The sequence below is a fragment of the Pelophylax lessonae genome (genome assembly GCF_965119305.1).
Source record: "Pelophylax lessonae genome assembly, chromosome: 10".
In the NCBI taxonomy this organism is placed as follows: Eukaryota; Metazoa; Chordata; class Amphibia; order Anura; family Ranidae; genus Pelophylax; species Pelophylax lessonae.
The window spans coordinates 96,932,641-96,948,743 of NC_138777.1; the positions used below are offsets into that span (position 1 = coordinate 96,932,641).

Consider the following 16,103-nt stretch of genomic DNA (forward strand, 5'->3'; position numbering starts at 1 on the left):
AATATTGTTATTTTTGCAAAATTGACGCTCTTTTTTTGTTTATAGCGCATGATAAAAAAATCGCACAGGTGATCAAATACCACCAAAAGAAAGCTCTGTTTGTGGGAAAAAAAGGACGCCAAATTTGTTTAGGTACAGCTTCGCATGACCGCGCAATTGTCCGTTAAAGTCACGCAGTACCGAATCTCAAAATAGGCCCTGGTCAGGAAGGGGGTAAAATCTTCCTTAATAAGTGGTTAATAAGAAAGCAGAGGGACTGGAGGATCAACAGGGATTTCCTCACAAAGGAAGCAATACAAAGAGAAACAGAATAATTTATCATACATGGTACAGCAGGGACATATTGTTGGGTTTACATGTTCTTTAAAAGGTCATGTAAGCTCTATATCCACTTTACTGCATATAAAAGAAAGTATAGTAAATAATAAATGGAATGAAATAATAGTTCACATATAAACTATACCATTGGGATTATTCTCTGAATGTAATCCTGGTATTTTTTTTACCTTTCTATGTACTACGATTAGTTACTTACAAAGTGAGATGGTGTTCAGAACAATTCCAGAGAAAGATATTCCACAAAGACAGCGGAAAGTGCAATAAGTGACAAAGTTGGGGAGGAAAGCCACACATGTGCCAGACACTGCCATCATTAAATAAGAGCCGGTCAGAATAGCTTTTCTACCAAACCTAAGACAGACAAACAAGCATATGAATTGTAATTTATCAAATATTCAATCAGAAAACATTGTATTTGTCTGTTCCCTATTTTCAGATGTAAATATTATAAATGTAAAATACTTTCCATTATCTACTAGAGCAGTTTTATATTCAAGTTTTATGTAGTACTTCTTACTAAGACAGGTGGTTGCTGTACAGAAGCATAGCAGACTAGTACAGATTATGCAGTTAAAATAATACAATTAAAGTGGTTGTAAAGTCAGAAAGTTTTTATCTTAATTCATTAAGATAAAAAGCCTTCAGTGTGCAGCAGCCCCCTCACCCCTATTAATACTTACCAGAGCCCCCTCTCTATCCAGCGATGTCCACGACTGTCTTACATTTTTTGTGCATTCTATTGCATTGGCAGTCCATTCAAATACAAAAAAAAATATGATAGCTTTACTTTATTGGGAATGTATTGTGTTTTGTATATATTTTCTCAATTAATTAATATAACTATAAAAAAAATATATTTTATTTTTTATTTTTTTATTCTATTTTAGTTAGGAAAATGAATACATTCTTTTTACACTAGCAGCCATCAGCTAGTGTAATCAGATGAGTTAACCTCCTCTACTGAACCATTTTACTACTTTGCTGAAAATAGAAAAACACTGTGATCTGTCTCAAGCCCAGTAAGTTCTGAATGCAGCTAGAAGGCCAAAAAGTGAGCACCTACTGTTGTGCTTTGTTTTGTAGAATGTCTAGCGTCAGCAGAGATGTATAGTAACTAAGTAGAACTACTTCACTACTGTACTTAAGTACCGAAAGGCGGTATCTGTAGTTTCCTAGAGTAGAATTTTTTTCTCCTACTTCCACTTTTGCTTCACTACATTTTTTCAATGATTTCAATACTTCTACGCCAATATTTTTTTTTTGTGCTGCATAGTTACTCGTTACAATTATAAAAATTACCACTGCCAGAACAGTAGATGGCAGGTTTCATGAAGCTCAAAACATGTGTATTATCAGCGCATACGAAAATAAAAGCTACTGTATGTATAAATAAAAGCTGCATTTGAAATAATAAAAAACAATATGATGTTCAAACTTTTGACTTCTTTCTTTAATAACTACATAAACACAGTACTTGTACTTTTACTTTCAGTACTTGAGTAGCAAAATTTTTAAAAAAACTACTTGCAATACTTAAGTACAAAAAATCTTGAATACTTTAGTACTTCTACTCAAGTCACTTTTTGATCGAGCACTTCCACTTCTACTCAAGTCACTTTTTGATCGAGCACTTGTACTTTTACTCAAGTATGGGTTTCGAGTACTTTATACAACTCTGAGCATCAGTGTGAGAAGTGTATAAAATAGGCACTCTATATTAAATGTTTGTTTTTTTTGTTTTTTTCCATATAAGTAATGAAAATAAAAAAGACTGATTTATAAACTAATGTTACAACGCTTAACATTAATTTCAACTGTATTAAAATAAATAATATAACACTAAACATATATGTGTTATGCAAGTCACACCCACAGTGCATTAGCATAAAATAGTGTAGTGATTAAAAATGTTTTCATTCAAATTCTGTATGGACACTATTATTATAAATTAAGTGTCCATAAAAAAATGCTCCATGAGTGGGGGGTTTAATGTTTCAAAATCCACATTATGCATATACCACCACATGTGCGTCATCCCTCTGAAAAAATATATTTCTGGATAATAAGGTTAAAATTTGCTAATCTAGCTGTCTTATTATCCTCCAAGATGTCCACAAAAATAATGGCATTAAACTCCCATCCTAGAAATGGTTGCTTCATATACCTATATACATATTGAGAAACACTACACATATGGATAAAAGACATCAAGTAATGTAGCCCCCTGGAGGACAGCTGAGAATTACACTTTCTGGATTCCCCTGGGTTACCCTTTACCTACGGACAGCATTAAAAGTTCTTGGTTCAGTCAGTAATCAATCCAGGGGATGTTGGTTTTTGTGGTTTTATTGAGAACCTAGATAGGAGAAGGGATACGTGGGATACTCCAACTATTAACTATTCACAGTCTGAGGGACAGCTTACTGTAGAATGTGGCAAGCCACTGCTACACTTTGCCACTAAATTGACAACTTGCCTACAGTGCACTTTCACCCCCTTCCTGCCCAGGCCAATTTTCAGCTTTCAGCGCTCTCACACTTTGAATGACAATTGCGCGGTCATGCTAAACTTTACCCATATGAGATTTTTATCATTTTTTTTTACATAAATAGAGCTTTCTTTTGGTGGTATTTAATCACCTCTGGTTTTTCTTATTTTCTGTGAGTACATTTTGAAAATAAATAAATGTTTCTCCTTCACTGATGTGCACTGATCAGGCGGCACTGATGGGCACTGATGAGGTGGCACTTATGGGCACTGATGAGGTGGCACTGATGAGGAGGTACTAATATGCCGCACTGATGAGCACTGATAGGCGGCACTGATGAGCACTGATAGGTGCCTAGATGAGCAGACACTGATGGGCACTGACTAGCAGCACTATGGGCACTGATTGTGGGCACTGATGGCGGGCACTGTGGGCACTGATGGTGGGCAGTTATGGCACTTTATTACACTCTTGTGTAATCAGGGCACTGGTGATCAGTGCCCTAATTACATTTCCCTGTGTCCCCTATGAGGAGGAGCCGCTGATCGGCTCTCCTCGCCTCACAACACTGACATTAATGGCACTCCCTCATATACATGTGACCAGCTGTGATTGGACACAGCCGATCACATGGGTAAAGAGTCATGTCATTGACACTTTACCGAGATCAGGATCACGCCGTGTCCTAGCCACACGGCGCGGTCACGATCGCCGCTCCGTGTGTCCCCGGAGGCACGCGAGAGAGGCTGTTCTGGTGCGCAGTCATATGACATCGTCCCAGGATAATAGCTACACCGCTCTGCTTTCATTTGACGGCGGGCGGGTAGTAAGTGGTTAAGGTACTTTAAATGTTCCTGTGTAAATATCTCCTCAGGGCTCCCAAACTGGCACCCCCTTTTCTCTCAATGCCTGTGTGCTGACACCCGTCCGCTGACCCTAGCTTCTAGAGTGGTCCCCTTCCTGGCAGACCCCCAGGCAAGTTTCTCTGTACTCCAGTGGCGGCCCGCCCACAGAGGGTGCAGGGGCGCCGCCCCCCCAAACGAAGCAGAAAAAAAAAGATTAAATAAAAAAAAAAAGTCAAGTTTTTCGCCCACTAGGGGTGCCAGACTGTGTGCTGGGTATGGGCGGGGTGGGGGCAGAGGCACCGATTGACGCTCTTCTGGGGGTGTGTCGGGGCGCAGAGCAATGCGCCCCGACACACCCCACTTTAACGATGTCAGGGCTGTGATTGGCCCAGAGTCCAGCCTGGACCAATCACAGGAGGACATCGGACCTGGTGACGTGATGCCTGGGGGCAGTGCACCGCCCCGGCATCACGATCACCTTCCGTTCCCACCCGCGGCCCGGCGAAGAGGGAGGGAGAGGAGCGACGAGGGAGACCCGCGTGACCAGTACCCGCTGCTCGGCGGCTCGCTCGGCTGTGTAAGTGTCACTGAGTCCCGGCCGGGAGCAGTGCTGTACACTGCACCAGGAGAGGGCTGCCTACACCGGACACCTTTTTCCACCCCAACCCCCGGACATGCAGCCGCCCCCGTCCAGGAGGAGGAGCAGCAGGAGGAGGAGATGAGGCTCCGACAATCCGCACAGTGTAGTCCCGCCGCCGCTCCGGCCGACTCAGAGGAGCACGCCACGCAGGTAAGTGAGAGGCAGTGTTCAAGTGTTCTGACACTGTCTGCTTTGAAGGGGGCACGCACGCTAAACTCTGCATTGGGGACATGTATGCTGGTCACTGCATTGATTGGAGGCACGCACGCTAAACTCTGCATTGGGGACATGTATACTGGTCACTGCATTGATTGGAGGCACGCACGCTAAACTCTGCATTGGGGACATGTATACTGGTCACTGCATTGGAGGCACGCACGCTAAACTCTGCATTGGGGACATGTATGCTGGTCACTGCATTGATTAGAGGCACGCACGCTAAACTCTGCATTGGGGACATGTATGCTGGTCACTGCATTGATTGGAGGCACGCACGCTAAACTCTGCATTGGGGACATGTATGCTGGCCACTGCATTGATTGGAGGCACGCACGCTAAACTCTGCATTGGGGACATATATACTGGTCACTGCATTGATTGGAGACATGCACGCTAAACTCTGCATTGGGGACATGTATACTGGTCACTGCATTGGAGGCATACTGGTCACTGCATTGGAGGCATGCACGCTAAACTCTGCATTGGGGACATGTATGCTGGTCACTGCATTGATTGGAGGCACGCACGCTAAACTCTGCATTGGGGACATGTATGCTGGTCACTGCATTGATTGGAGGCACGCACGCTAAACTCTGCATTGGGGACATGTATACTGGTCACTGCATTGGAGGCACGCACGCTAAACTCTGCATTGGGGACATGTACACTGGTCACTGCATTGATTGGAGGCACGCACGCTAAACTCTGCATTGGGGACATGTACACTGGTCACTGCATTGGAGGCACGCACGCTAAACTCTGCATTGGGGACATGTATACTGGTCACTGTATTGATTGGAGGCACGCATGCTAAACTCTGCATTGGGGACATGTACACTGGTTACTGCATTGGAGGCATGCACGCTAAACTCTGCATTGGGGACATGTATGCTGGTCACTGCATTGATTGGAGGCACACACGCTAAACTCTGCATTGGGGACATGTATGCCGGTCACTGCATTGGAGGCACGCACGCTAAACTCTGCATTGGGGACATGTATACTGGTCACTGCATTGGAGGCACGCACGCTGATCTCTGCATTGGGGACATGTACACTGGTCACTGCATTGAAAGGGGGCATGTACGCTGGTCACTGCATTGAAAGGGGGCATGTACGCTGGTCACTGCATTGAAAGGGGGCCTGTACTGTGGGATTAGTGCTAGGGGGCCTGTACTGTGGGGTTTGTGCTAGGGGCTTTGTACTGTGGGATTAGTGCTAGGGGGCCTGTACTGTGGGATTAGTGCTAGGGGGTCTGTACTGTGGGGTTTGTGCTAGGGGGCTTGTACTGTGGGGTTTGTGCTAGGAGGCCTGTACTATGGGGTTTGTGCTAGGGGGTCTGTACTGTGGGGTTTGTGCTAGGGGGCCTGTACTGTGGGGTTTGTGCTAGGGGGCCTGTACTGTGGGGTTTGTGCTAGGGGTCCTGTACTGTGGGGTTTGTGCTTGAGGGGGGCCTGTACTATGGGGTTTGTGCTAGGGGGCCTATACTGTGGGGTTTGTGCGGGGTTTGTGCTAGGGGGTCTGTACTGTGGGGTTTGTGCGGGGTTTGTGCTTGAGGGGTTTGTGCTAGGGGGTCTGTACTGTGGGGTTTGTGCCACTCTCAGTCAGTGTATCCCATAATAGGGTGTCTCTCACAGTAAATCCCATAATAGGGCCCCTGCTCCCTATTATGGGATATACTAGTAGTGATGGACCCCTTAATATGTGATATATTGGGAGAATTTGTTCACGCAAGCAAAATACAGGGGACAAAATGGGTGGAGTCTATAAGGGGTGGGGCTTCTGAGAAATGGGAGGGGTCAAAATGGAAGGGCGGGGTCTTGCGCCCCACCATCTTAAAACTTCACCAGCCGCCACTGCTGTACTCACGGACACTGTTTTTCGAGAGTCACCATTGCCTCCAAACTCCACTTGTCAATATCCACCAGGCCTCTGGGTTCAGCAACACCTTCAGGTTCACCAACTGCCTGTGACCACCCTTCACAACTGTAGAAGGAGAAACAGCTGTACCCTCCTTCTGGGACTTGGCTTCCAGCCCAAAGACCCCCTGCCACATGTGCCCTTGACTTTTATAGCCTATCCCAGGATGCACCACTGTCTGAGTCAACCCACTGGGACAGCCACAAAAGCCTGTGTGTCACTGGCTGGGTTTCCTCCGTTGTCCAACAGGCCTCCCTATTGGACACAGTGGGGACACTCCCTCAGACCAAGTGAATCACACATGCATACATGCAACAGGCATAACTAATAATCAGGCTCCCCTGATAAGCAGACAGAGCAAACTATATTTCACCTGCCTAGCATCTATCTAGGAGGGTGCTACACACACACACACATATATATATATATATAAATATATATATATGGAATTTTCACTTAGGGGTGTACTCACTTTTGTTGCCAGCGAATTCGACATTAATGGCTGTGTGTTGAGTTATTTTGAGGGGACAGCAGATTTACACTGTTATACAAGCTGTACACTCACTACTTTACATTGTAGCAAAGTGTTATTTCTTCAGTGTTGTCACATGAAAAGATATAATAAAATATTTACAAAAATGTGAGGGGTGTACTCACTTTTGCGAGATACTGTATATAAATTATACTTCTTTTCACACCACTTTTATTTAAGATTCAGATATTAGGCCTCTTACACATAATACTCCTGTTTGAGCATCTACTTTTTCAGTCTTTTTTTTTTTTTTGTATGTATTTGCGCGTAAACTTTTCCCTTTTTCACGCAAATGCGCAAAAACTTATTCTCACGTTCTTGTTCTGCACAATACGTAAATAAGCATTTGCGCACGTTTGCGCATTTGCGCGCATGAAGCGTAAATTACTGACCAAAAAGAGCAGATTTTTATATATATATATATTTTTTTTTTACTGAAGAATGCACGGCACTTGTTTACGCACCTGTGTGCATAGGCACATTACAATTAATGGGCTGTATTTTAGCTTAGTTTAAGCTTTTTTAAGCTTAAAAGCTATTTAAGCTTTTTCACGCTGCAGTGTACAAGAGGTATAAATTGGATTTTTTGGGGGGGAAATGTAAAAATCCTGGATGAAAGTGGTGTGAATCTTGTGTGAAACCATTTACAAATAGACCCCCAAAATGAAAATATATGTTAAAACTAGATTTGTGAACATGCCTTGTACCATCAGGTTCTAAGGGGTTGATTTACTAAAACTGGAGAAAGCAAAATCTGGTGCAGCTGGGCATGGTGGCCAATCAGCTTCTAACTTTAGCTTGTTCAATAAAGCTTCGACAGCTTTGAAGCTGATTGGTTTCTATGCAGAGCTGCCGCAGATTTTGCACTCTCCAGTTTTAGTAAATCAACTTATAAATGTCAAGGAATGCCAAACGGGGGGGAAAGCAAGTATGTTTTATTGCAGTAATTGTTATTTTCGACCAGTAGCTGTTACTTTATATTTTACTACAGAAATTAAAGCCCTGCCATATTACTATACAAATGCAAATGAGAAATTATTATTAAAGTGGTTGTTTTGTTGTTCTTTGTGAATAGATATGAATTATTGTGTGCTCTGTTGACATTACCTGTCAGATAAATTTCCAAGTATAAGGGCTCCAGCCAATACTCCTGCCATATATATTGATTGAGCTACTTGTCTCATCTTACGCAGGTCACAGACCAAATCCCACTGCAAGAAACAGTTAAATATTCACTTTCAAATAATATTTTGCCGGTAAGTATAATTATACTAGATTTATCTACAGTGGGAAAAGCTGGGAAACTGAGCTACTGAAAATCACCTGTGTAGCCCTAGGCTAGTTACTAGCAATTTTGTTGACGCGATTCAGCCTGGGTTCACGCTGCTGAGGTGTGAGACATCGCAAGTAATTTGCAAAGGAATCGCAGCACATTCCTGTGTGAATTACATGTGGTGTCTCTGGGGTTTGATTCTAGCCATGGATTTGTATGACTCAAATCGCACCGCATTCACACCAAACTGGTGCAGGACCCTTTTTTTGTCCGCACCAGAATCGGATCACACGGATGTTCACACCAATGCAATCGATTCTGCAAATCGCGCTGCATTTTTCGAACCGATTGTGGGGTACCGGTAACTTAACATACACCCTGCAATCGGTTCGCATGGACAGGTTGCGATTTAGAGGCAATGTGCCGAATCCACAGCAAATTTGCTGTGAATTTGCACTGCATCTAGTGTAAACCCAGTGTCAGTTACTAAAAAAAAAAAAACACAAGGATGCAATATCCAACGTATGACCTGACTGACAATCAAGAAGGTATTCAAAACAGTGCCTGAGCAATACTTTCAATCTCTGAACTCATTATCCCAGGAAGTACCTGAAACTTAAATGTCAGAAAAGAACAAAAGGGTGCTGCATTCTGAAGATCATTACATCTATTGAAGTCAACTAAAACAAATTATGACTTTGAACACATAGCGCAGCTCAGAATCCCTTCTAATAGATGTCCACAGCTTTTTAACCACTTCCCGACCACCCGCCGAAGTTATACGTATACCTGCGCAAACTGATGTAGGTATACATTTGTCGCTCGCCTGCAGAGAGAAGAATGGTCAGCTGTTGTAAACACAGCTGACCGTTCTTCTCTCTGGAATGATCACAGAGCGCCTGTGATCCTGCTATATAGGAACACAGGTCTCTGTGATTATTTCATAAGCCACGCCCCCCCACAGTTAAAAACACGCCCCTAGGTACATATTTAACCCCTTGATCACTTATTGTGTTAACCCCTTCCCTGCCAGTTTCATTATTAGCAGTGCATATTTTTAGCACTGATTACTGTAGTAATGTCACTGGTCCCCCCAATAGTGTCAAAAATGTAAGTTAGGGGTCCGATCTGTCCGCCGCAATGTCGCAGTCCCGCAAAAAAAATTGCAGATTGCCGCCATTAATAGTACAAAAAAAAAAAAACAGTAAAAATGACATAAATCTTTCCCGTAGTTAGTAGACGCGATAACTTTTGCGCAAACCAATCAAAATACGCTTATTGCGATTTTTTTTACCAAAGATATGTAGCAGAAAACAAATTGGCCTAAAATGTTAAAAAATTTTGATTCTTACATTTTTTTTTTTTTTTGGGGGGGGGGGAATGTTATATAGCAGAATGTGAAAAATATATATTTTTTTTCCTGAATTGTCTCTATTTTTTTGTTTAGTGCAAAAGCAAAAAATAAAAATCACACAGGTGATCAAATACCACCAAAAGAAAGCTCTATTTGTGGGAAAAAAGGACATCAATTTTATTTGGATACAGCGTCGCACGACCGTGTAATTGTCCATTAAAGTAACGCAGTGCCGAATCGCAAAATATGGCCTGGTCATTAAGGGGGAAAATCTTTCGGTACAAAAGTGGCTAAAGTGCCAACAATAAGAGCAGGTTCACACAACAGAGCACACATGCATATGCATTGATATGTGCTGGCAATGTACGCTGTAACGCATTCTGGCATGTGCTGCAGTGCTTTGTCTACGTACCTTGCAGTTTTTGTTTATTGTTGACAGCGCACACCAACACGTTGCATTGGTGTGAACTGTGACAATACAAAACACTGCTTTGAGTTTTTCATTCTCAAGTTGAAATCGTTAGATGCAATTTTGTTTAGTTCAAAAAAAGTATTGATCTGTGCAGGGCCGTTTGAAGGAATTTGGGGGCCCCAAGCAAAATGGACATGGAGGCCCCCCCCCCCCCCCCCCGCACACACGCAAAGCCTACAGGATTTTACCAGCATAGGGATGCACAAAGTATTGTGGGCGTCCACATGCCAGCGTCCCATTCATTTCTATTTGGACCTGCACCCACACCTACCTGCATGTTAGAATAGGACCCAGTGGTTGTACCCATGCAACTGCGTTTCCCAGTAGAAATGAATAGGACACTGGCAGGCGGATGCACACAACACTTTGTGCATCCCCATGCTGGTAAAAGATGGCCCTGCACAGGAGACACATATCTGCAGCGCCAAGTGTCCCTAAAAGGGCCCTAAATGAGGCCTAAGAATGCTTTTCACTGTCCTGTGATCATCATCATTATCATCATGATAATCACACAATACAGATGCTGTGGTTCAATGCAACTGCACTGTGTGATTAACATGATGATAATGATCACATTTAGCTGCTGTATCAATCATGTGCAACAGAGGCATGGCATAGGTGAAGAAGCTGTTTTTTTTAAACAATACCTTATTTAAGCAACATTCACAGCAGACTTGCTGGTCCCCACTTTCCTCATACTGTCTGTCCCTCTGTGCTTTGATGGCTTTTGGCTGCTGCTGATTTCCCCTCAGCCTGAGCCTGCCCTCTCCTCAGCACTTACTTGCTGAAGGAGACACAAGACAGTCAGTGAATAAGCTGCTGACAGCCTCTGCTCCCTGTCACAGATATCACTCCGCCAGGACCGGAACTTTCTTTTCTTTTTCGGGGAATGGGGCACTGAATGGTGTTAATCCGCCTGACCACAGGACTTAGAAAAAAGCCTCCGGGTCCGGCGCCCCTCTGAGTGAACTGATGGGGCCCAGGATATATGGTCAGACCACATGGGAGCAGCAGGGAACTCGGCAAACAGGCAGAAGCAAAAAAAAAAAAAAAAAAAAAAAGTGCCTGCACTTATGATGCTCTGTGAAACCTACAGCTGCTGGCCGGGCCCCCTACAGGTGGTAATGGGAACTGCGTTCCTGCTGTGGAAAGAGTGCAGGAATGTCGTTCCCATGCGTTCCCACAGCCGGACTCGAGCCCTGGATAATGTCAGTCTGTGTCTTTGGTCTTGGGGCCCCAGGCCAGTTTGGGGCCCCAAGCAATTGCTTGTTTTGCCTGCCTTGACGCGACGGGCCTGGATTTGTGCAATCCAGTGCTCTTTTTTTCTGTTCTAAAAATTACTCATGTAGATCTAGCCTAAAAACTGTGTAAATATTTACTTTAGCTATCCAATTATGTGCAGAAATAAATAAACACGGATTCTTTTACCATGATTGAATTGAAGTGAATCTTCACAAATTGTATTGTGTAAACATTCTCTATTACATTTAGCCTAATCATTTTCTGTGCATTACCTCTGTGACGATAGTGGAGATGAAGATGCTCTTGTCATAGACCCAGCCATCCTTACAGGATTCGGTGTTGTTTGTTGAAGTGACGTTAGCCCAGAGGCCAAGCTCTGAATTTCTGAACCTTATACAACTTTCGCTTTTTAGGTTGTCATCCATTGGTATAAATGTTGCAATGTTGCTAAGATTAAAAAAGCCTGATTTATTGTCTAAATTGGGAATACGACAGCGATGTGGGGGTACTGCCGCTGTAAAATTCTGCAGGAAATTATGTGAAGCCATAAGTATCATAGGAAAGAGCAACATAGCAGTATTGAGCACTTGGAAACGACCAAACCCTCCAACAGTTTGTAGGAGGTCATTAAAACCCATCGCTACGCTTGTGAACGATAGATTTACATAAGAGAACAAAACGGGTTTTGAAAAATCGATCCTTGTCAATGATGCTTGTTGTTTTTATCTTGGGCTTCAGCTCTAGTTTGGAGAGTATGAAACTGCCAATCCTTAGACTCCTCAATATATGTTTTGGCAGCCTGTAAAAAAAAAAGAAAAAAAGCTTTTGTCCAATCCGTATGACAGAACAGATTATATGCATTATGGAGATTATCTACTACTGAGCATAAGGTCCACCTACATTCATTCAATGCTCTCTAAATGTTAATACTAAATCAGGTTAAATCATAACTGACAATTTACAGGTTGATTGTAAAGTTAGGGAAAAGGTCTAACTAGTTTGAACTAACCGGAGCTTTCATAATGTAGCTACAATAAAAAAAAAAAAAAATACTTTTGCACATCATTGGAAATCATTTAAAGGCAATATTCACCTTTGTTCAGCAACATGTTACATATTACACCCTAAATATGAGTGTAGCACGTTGCTTAAAGTGGAACTTTACTCATACCAACTTGATTAAAAAAATGTTCTTTAGCAAGGAACATACATTCCACATTAATAATTATGCTACCAAAATTAGTGCATTGCTCCTGTTTCTTCTTGCTGGAGGCTGCCATTTTGCTGAAGCCCAGAACCTCCGAACAGCAATAAATCGTAAAGTGGAACTAAACCCATTGATTTAACCGTTTAAAAAACAGTTACATTCCTGAAAAGATTGCTAACTGTCACATTTGTGTCCTCAAACAAACTGTCAAACCATCAAATGACTGGTGTAATAACTGATTACATGTGCAGCATCATAGCAATTGCAGATCAAACAGAAGCAGCTTCCTTGGCTGTAAAGGATAGGAAGGTTTAATTCCTCTTTAAGGCTGTCAGCTGATCGGCCTCTACAAACTCAGCAGTGCCAAAAATGGAGAGCAACTGACCATGTACAGAGCAGGGTGAGGCAGTGTATTAATGGATAAACAGTACAGGCACTTATATTTAATGTTATACATAGCTATACCTGCAAAATGGGACAGCCTGAAGTCATCTAGCAGGACCTAATTTTCTGACTAAAGTTCTACTTTAAAGTTAGCCTTTAACATGTAAATTAGTATGTCTGCTTTGTAGATCCACTACAATAAATCTCAGGACTCCCCCTGTTTATCTCCCGACCATTCTGGGGTTCCCTACTGAAAACTGCTATACATGCAAAGATTATTGGAAATATACTTCTGGTCACAGCATCCGCCATCACCTCCATAGTGCAAATGGCTACCAACTTCTTTTCTCATTCCATCTTGGCTGCTCAACCATAAAATTGCCAAAACCCTTCTCAGAAGATCTGTTTAGTAAATTTAAGCACCTTTAACGCAATGAAATATGTACATGTGCATAAAGTCAAAAAACAAAAAGTCAAAAAACAAATAAAAAATCTCAATAGCTAAAAAAAGGGCCAGTGCATAAATTCATGAGCAAAAATTCATATATCTGCAATCAAATAAAAAAACAAGAGTATTCATAGTGATGGCAAGAAATCTTTTATAACGCAGTGGCGTAGCGTGGGGGGTGCAGGGGGGGCCGGCCACACCGGGCGCAACATCTGGGGGGGGCGCATCCTCAGTGTCACTCTGTCTGTCTGAGTCTGACATACATAGTTCACACACTGTCTGTGGCTGCCTCCATCTTTAGGCTGGGAGATGTCCAGCGCGGCCGCCCTATGGCTGAAAATGGCGGGTCGGGGAGGGGCTGGACTGTGCCTCACCTGTGCATTGGTGTAGGGTGGAGTGGCGTTGAAAGCCAAGCCCCGCCTATGCCGCCTCTCTTCACTGCTCAGTCGGTTTAGCAGCGAGTGAGTCAGCAGCCTGGTGCTGTTACAGAGTGGGGTTTTTTTAATCACCTGATTAGAGCCAGAGGCTCTAATAGGCTTCAAAAAAGGGTGGACCCAGGGCGCAGAGCAGTGCGCCAAAAGCCCACCCATTGTGTGACAATAGCGAATGAAAATTCGCTATTGTCACATGGATCCTCCTCCTGGTCAATCAGGAAGTGGGTCAGAGACCCGCTTCCTGATTGGCCGAAAGGCGAACGCATGCTATTGGCCGAGGAGGAGGCAGGGGGACTCGAGGAGATGCGGGGAACTGAGAAGAAGCCGCCGCTGCAAGTAAGTCTCTCTGCATTGAAGGGGGCACGCTGGTCTGTCTGCATTGAAAGAGGGCACGATGATCTCTGCATTGAAGGGGGGCACGCTGGTCATTCTGCATTGAAAGGGGGCACGCTGGTCATTCTGCATTCAAAGGGGGCACACTGGTCTCTCTGCATTGAGAGGGGGCACACTGGTCTCTCTGCATTGAAAGGGGGCACGCTGGTCATTCTGCATTGAAAGGGGGCACGCTGGTCATTCTGCATTGAAAGGGGGCACGCTGGTCATTCTGCATTGAAAGGGGGCATGCTGGTCATTCTGCATTGAAAGGGGGCACGCTGGTCATTTTGCATTGAAAGGGGGCATGCTGGTCTCTCTGCACTGAGAGGGGCACGCTGGTCATTCTGCATTGAAAGGGGGCACACTGGTCTCTCTGCATTGAAAGGGGGCACGCTGGTCTCTCTGCATTGAAAGGGGGTACGCTGATCTCTCTGCATTGAAAGGGGGCCCGCTGGTCTCTCTGCATTGAAAGGGGGCCCGCTGGTCTCTCTGCATTGAAAGGGGGCACGCTGGTCATTCTGCATTGAAAGGGGGCACGCTGGTCTCTCTGCATTGAAAGGGGGCATGCTGGTCTCTCTGCATTGAAAGGGGACACGCTGGTCTCTCTGCATTGAAAGGGAGCATGCTGGTCTCTCTGCATTGAAAGGGGACACGCTGGTCATTCAAACTTGTATTTAGATGCATTTTACTTTAGTTACATCAGTATTTTCATAACAAACAATACATGTGCTTAGGGGGTAAGGGTTTCTTTAACTAATCTAGTGGAAGAGACTCGAGTGCTAAAATCCCGCGGGTTAGGGGGCGCAAATGACTTGCCTTGCCCCGTGTGATGACAACCCACGCTACGCCACTGTTATAACGTGCCAGTGCTCAGAACAGTGCTGGAATGATGCTTAATCTTCTAATAATAAATGGGGTGACTAACCACCACCACAATCCACTTGGTGTGGGTTTTTACCCCAACCCCAGTGGGTTCAAACTCACCAAATGAAGATGACCCCCTTTAGCTTATGCCAAAGAGGGTCTACAAAGGCTTTCTCACAGCTCCACTGTGTGTGGCCGCTTATATCTGCTTTACTGCTTCTCTAACATAAAACCCAGATGCAGCTCTCATGCAGGGAAGGATCAACGGGCAGATGATTCCTGGGTGCTGGCGTGGGCACCCTAAAACCTGAGTGTGTTTTTAGTATTTTTTTAAATTTTTTTTATGGATTTTAAAGTGGAGTTCCACCCATTTTAGTAACTTTAGATGTATGTAATCCCCTTTAAAACTACTTTTACCAATGGAAACTTTTTTTTAATTTTTTTTTTCTAGTAAATACCTTATTTTCTTCTTTACTCATCCTCTCCTCCCTTCCGCGTCCGGCCGCCGATTACGTCATTCGGTGATTCGCAGGGGGTGCTGGGATGTATCTCATGGCATGAAATATCGCATTATTACACAGGAGTCCTAAGGTGTAGTGTTTGTTTTGAGGCCGTGCTCTGCCCCGTCTCCTCGTAGTGAGGGAGGACTGAAAGCATTATGTCCTCACTGAGCTCACTGAGAGGAGGCGGGGCAGAGCATGGCCTCAATCCAATACATACAGTACAGCTCACTGAGAGGAGGCGGGGCAGAGCACGGCCTCAATACAAACAGTACAGCTCAGGACTCCTGTGTAATAATGCGAGATTTCATGCCATGAGATACATCCCAGCACCCCCTGCGAATCGCCGAATGACGTAATTGCCGATTGGCGGCCGGACCCGGAAGTGAGGAGAGGATGAGTAAAGAAGAAAATAAGGTATTTACTAGCAAAAAAAAAAAGTTTCCATTGGTAAAAGTAGTTTTAAAGGAGATTACATACATCTATGTAATCCAAGTTATTAAAATGGGTGGAACTCCACTTTAATAAAGTGCAAAATTCACAGTCTATTTTGCATTAGTAATCAAC

General features: G+C 43.8%; 1 protein-coding gene across 1 annotated transcript in view; it reads right to left on the reverse strand.

Moving 5' to 3' along the window:
* The window catches only part of LOC309566112 (solute carrier family 22 member 20-like), a gene marked incomplete at its 5' end in the record, with an annotated part of 102,029 nt that extends 90,067 nt beyond the window's left edge, over window positions 1-11,962 (reverse strand). The window contains 3 exons of the mRNA XM_082271167.1: window positions 536-690; window positions 8,091-8,194; window positions 11,597-11,962. Coding sequence (XP_082127293.1) covers window positions 536-690; window positions 8,091-8,194; window positions 11,597-11,962 — 625 coding nt within the window. The remainder of the gene's footprint in view (window positions 1-535; window positions 691-8,090; window positions 8,195-11,596) is intronic.
* Window positions 11,963-16,103: the final 4,141 nt, after the last annotated feature.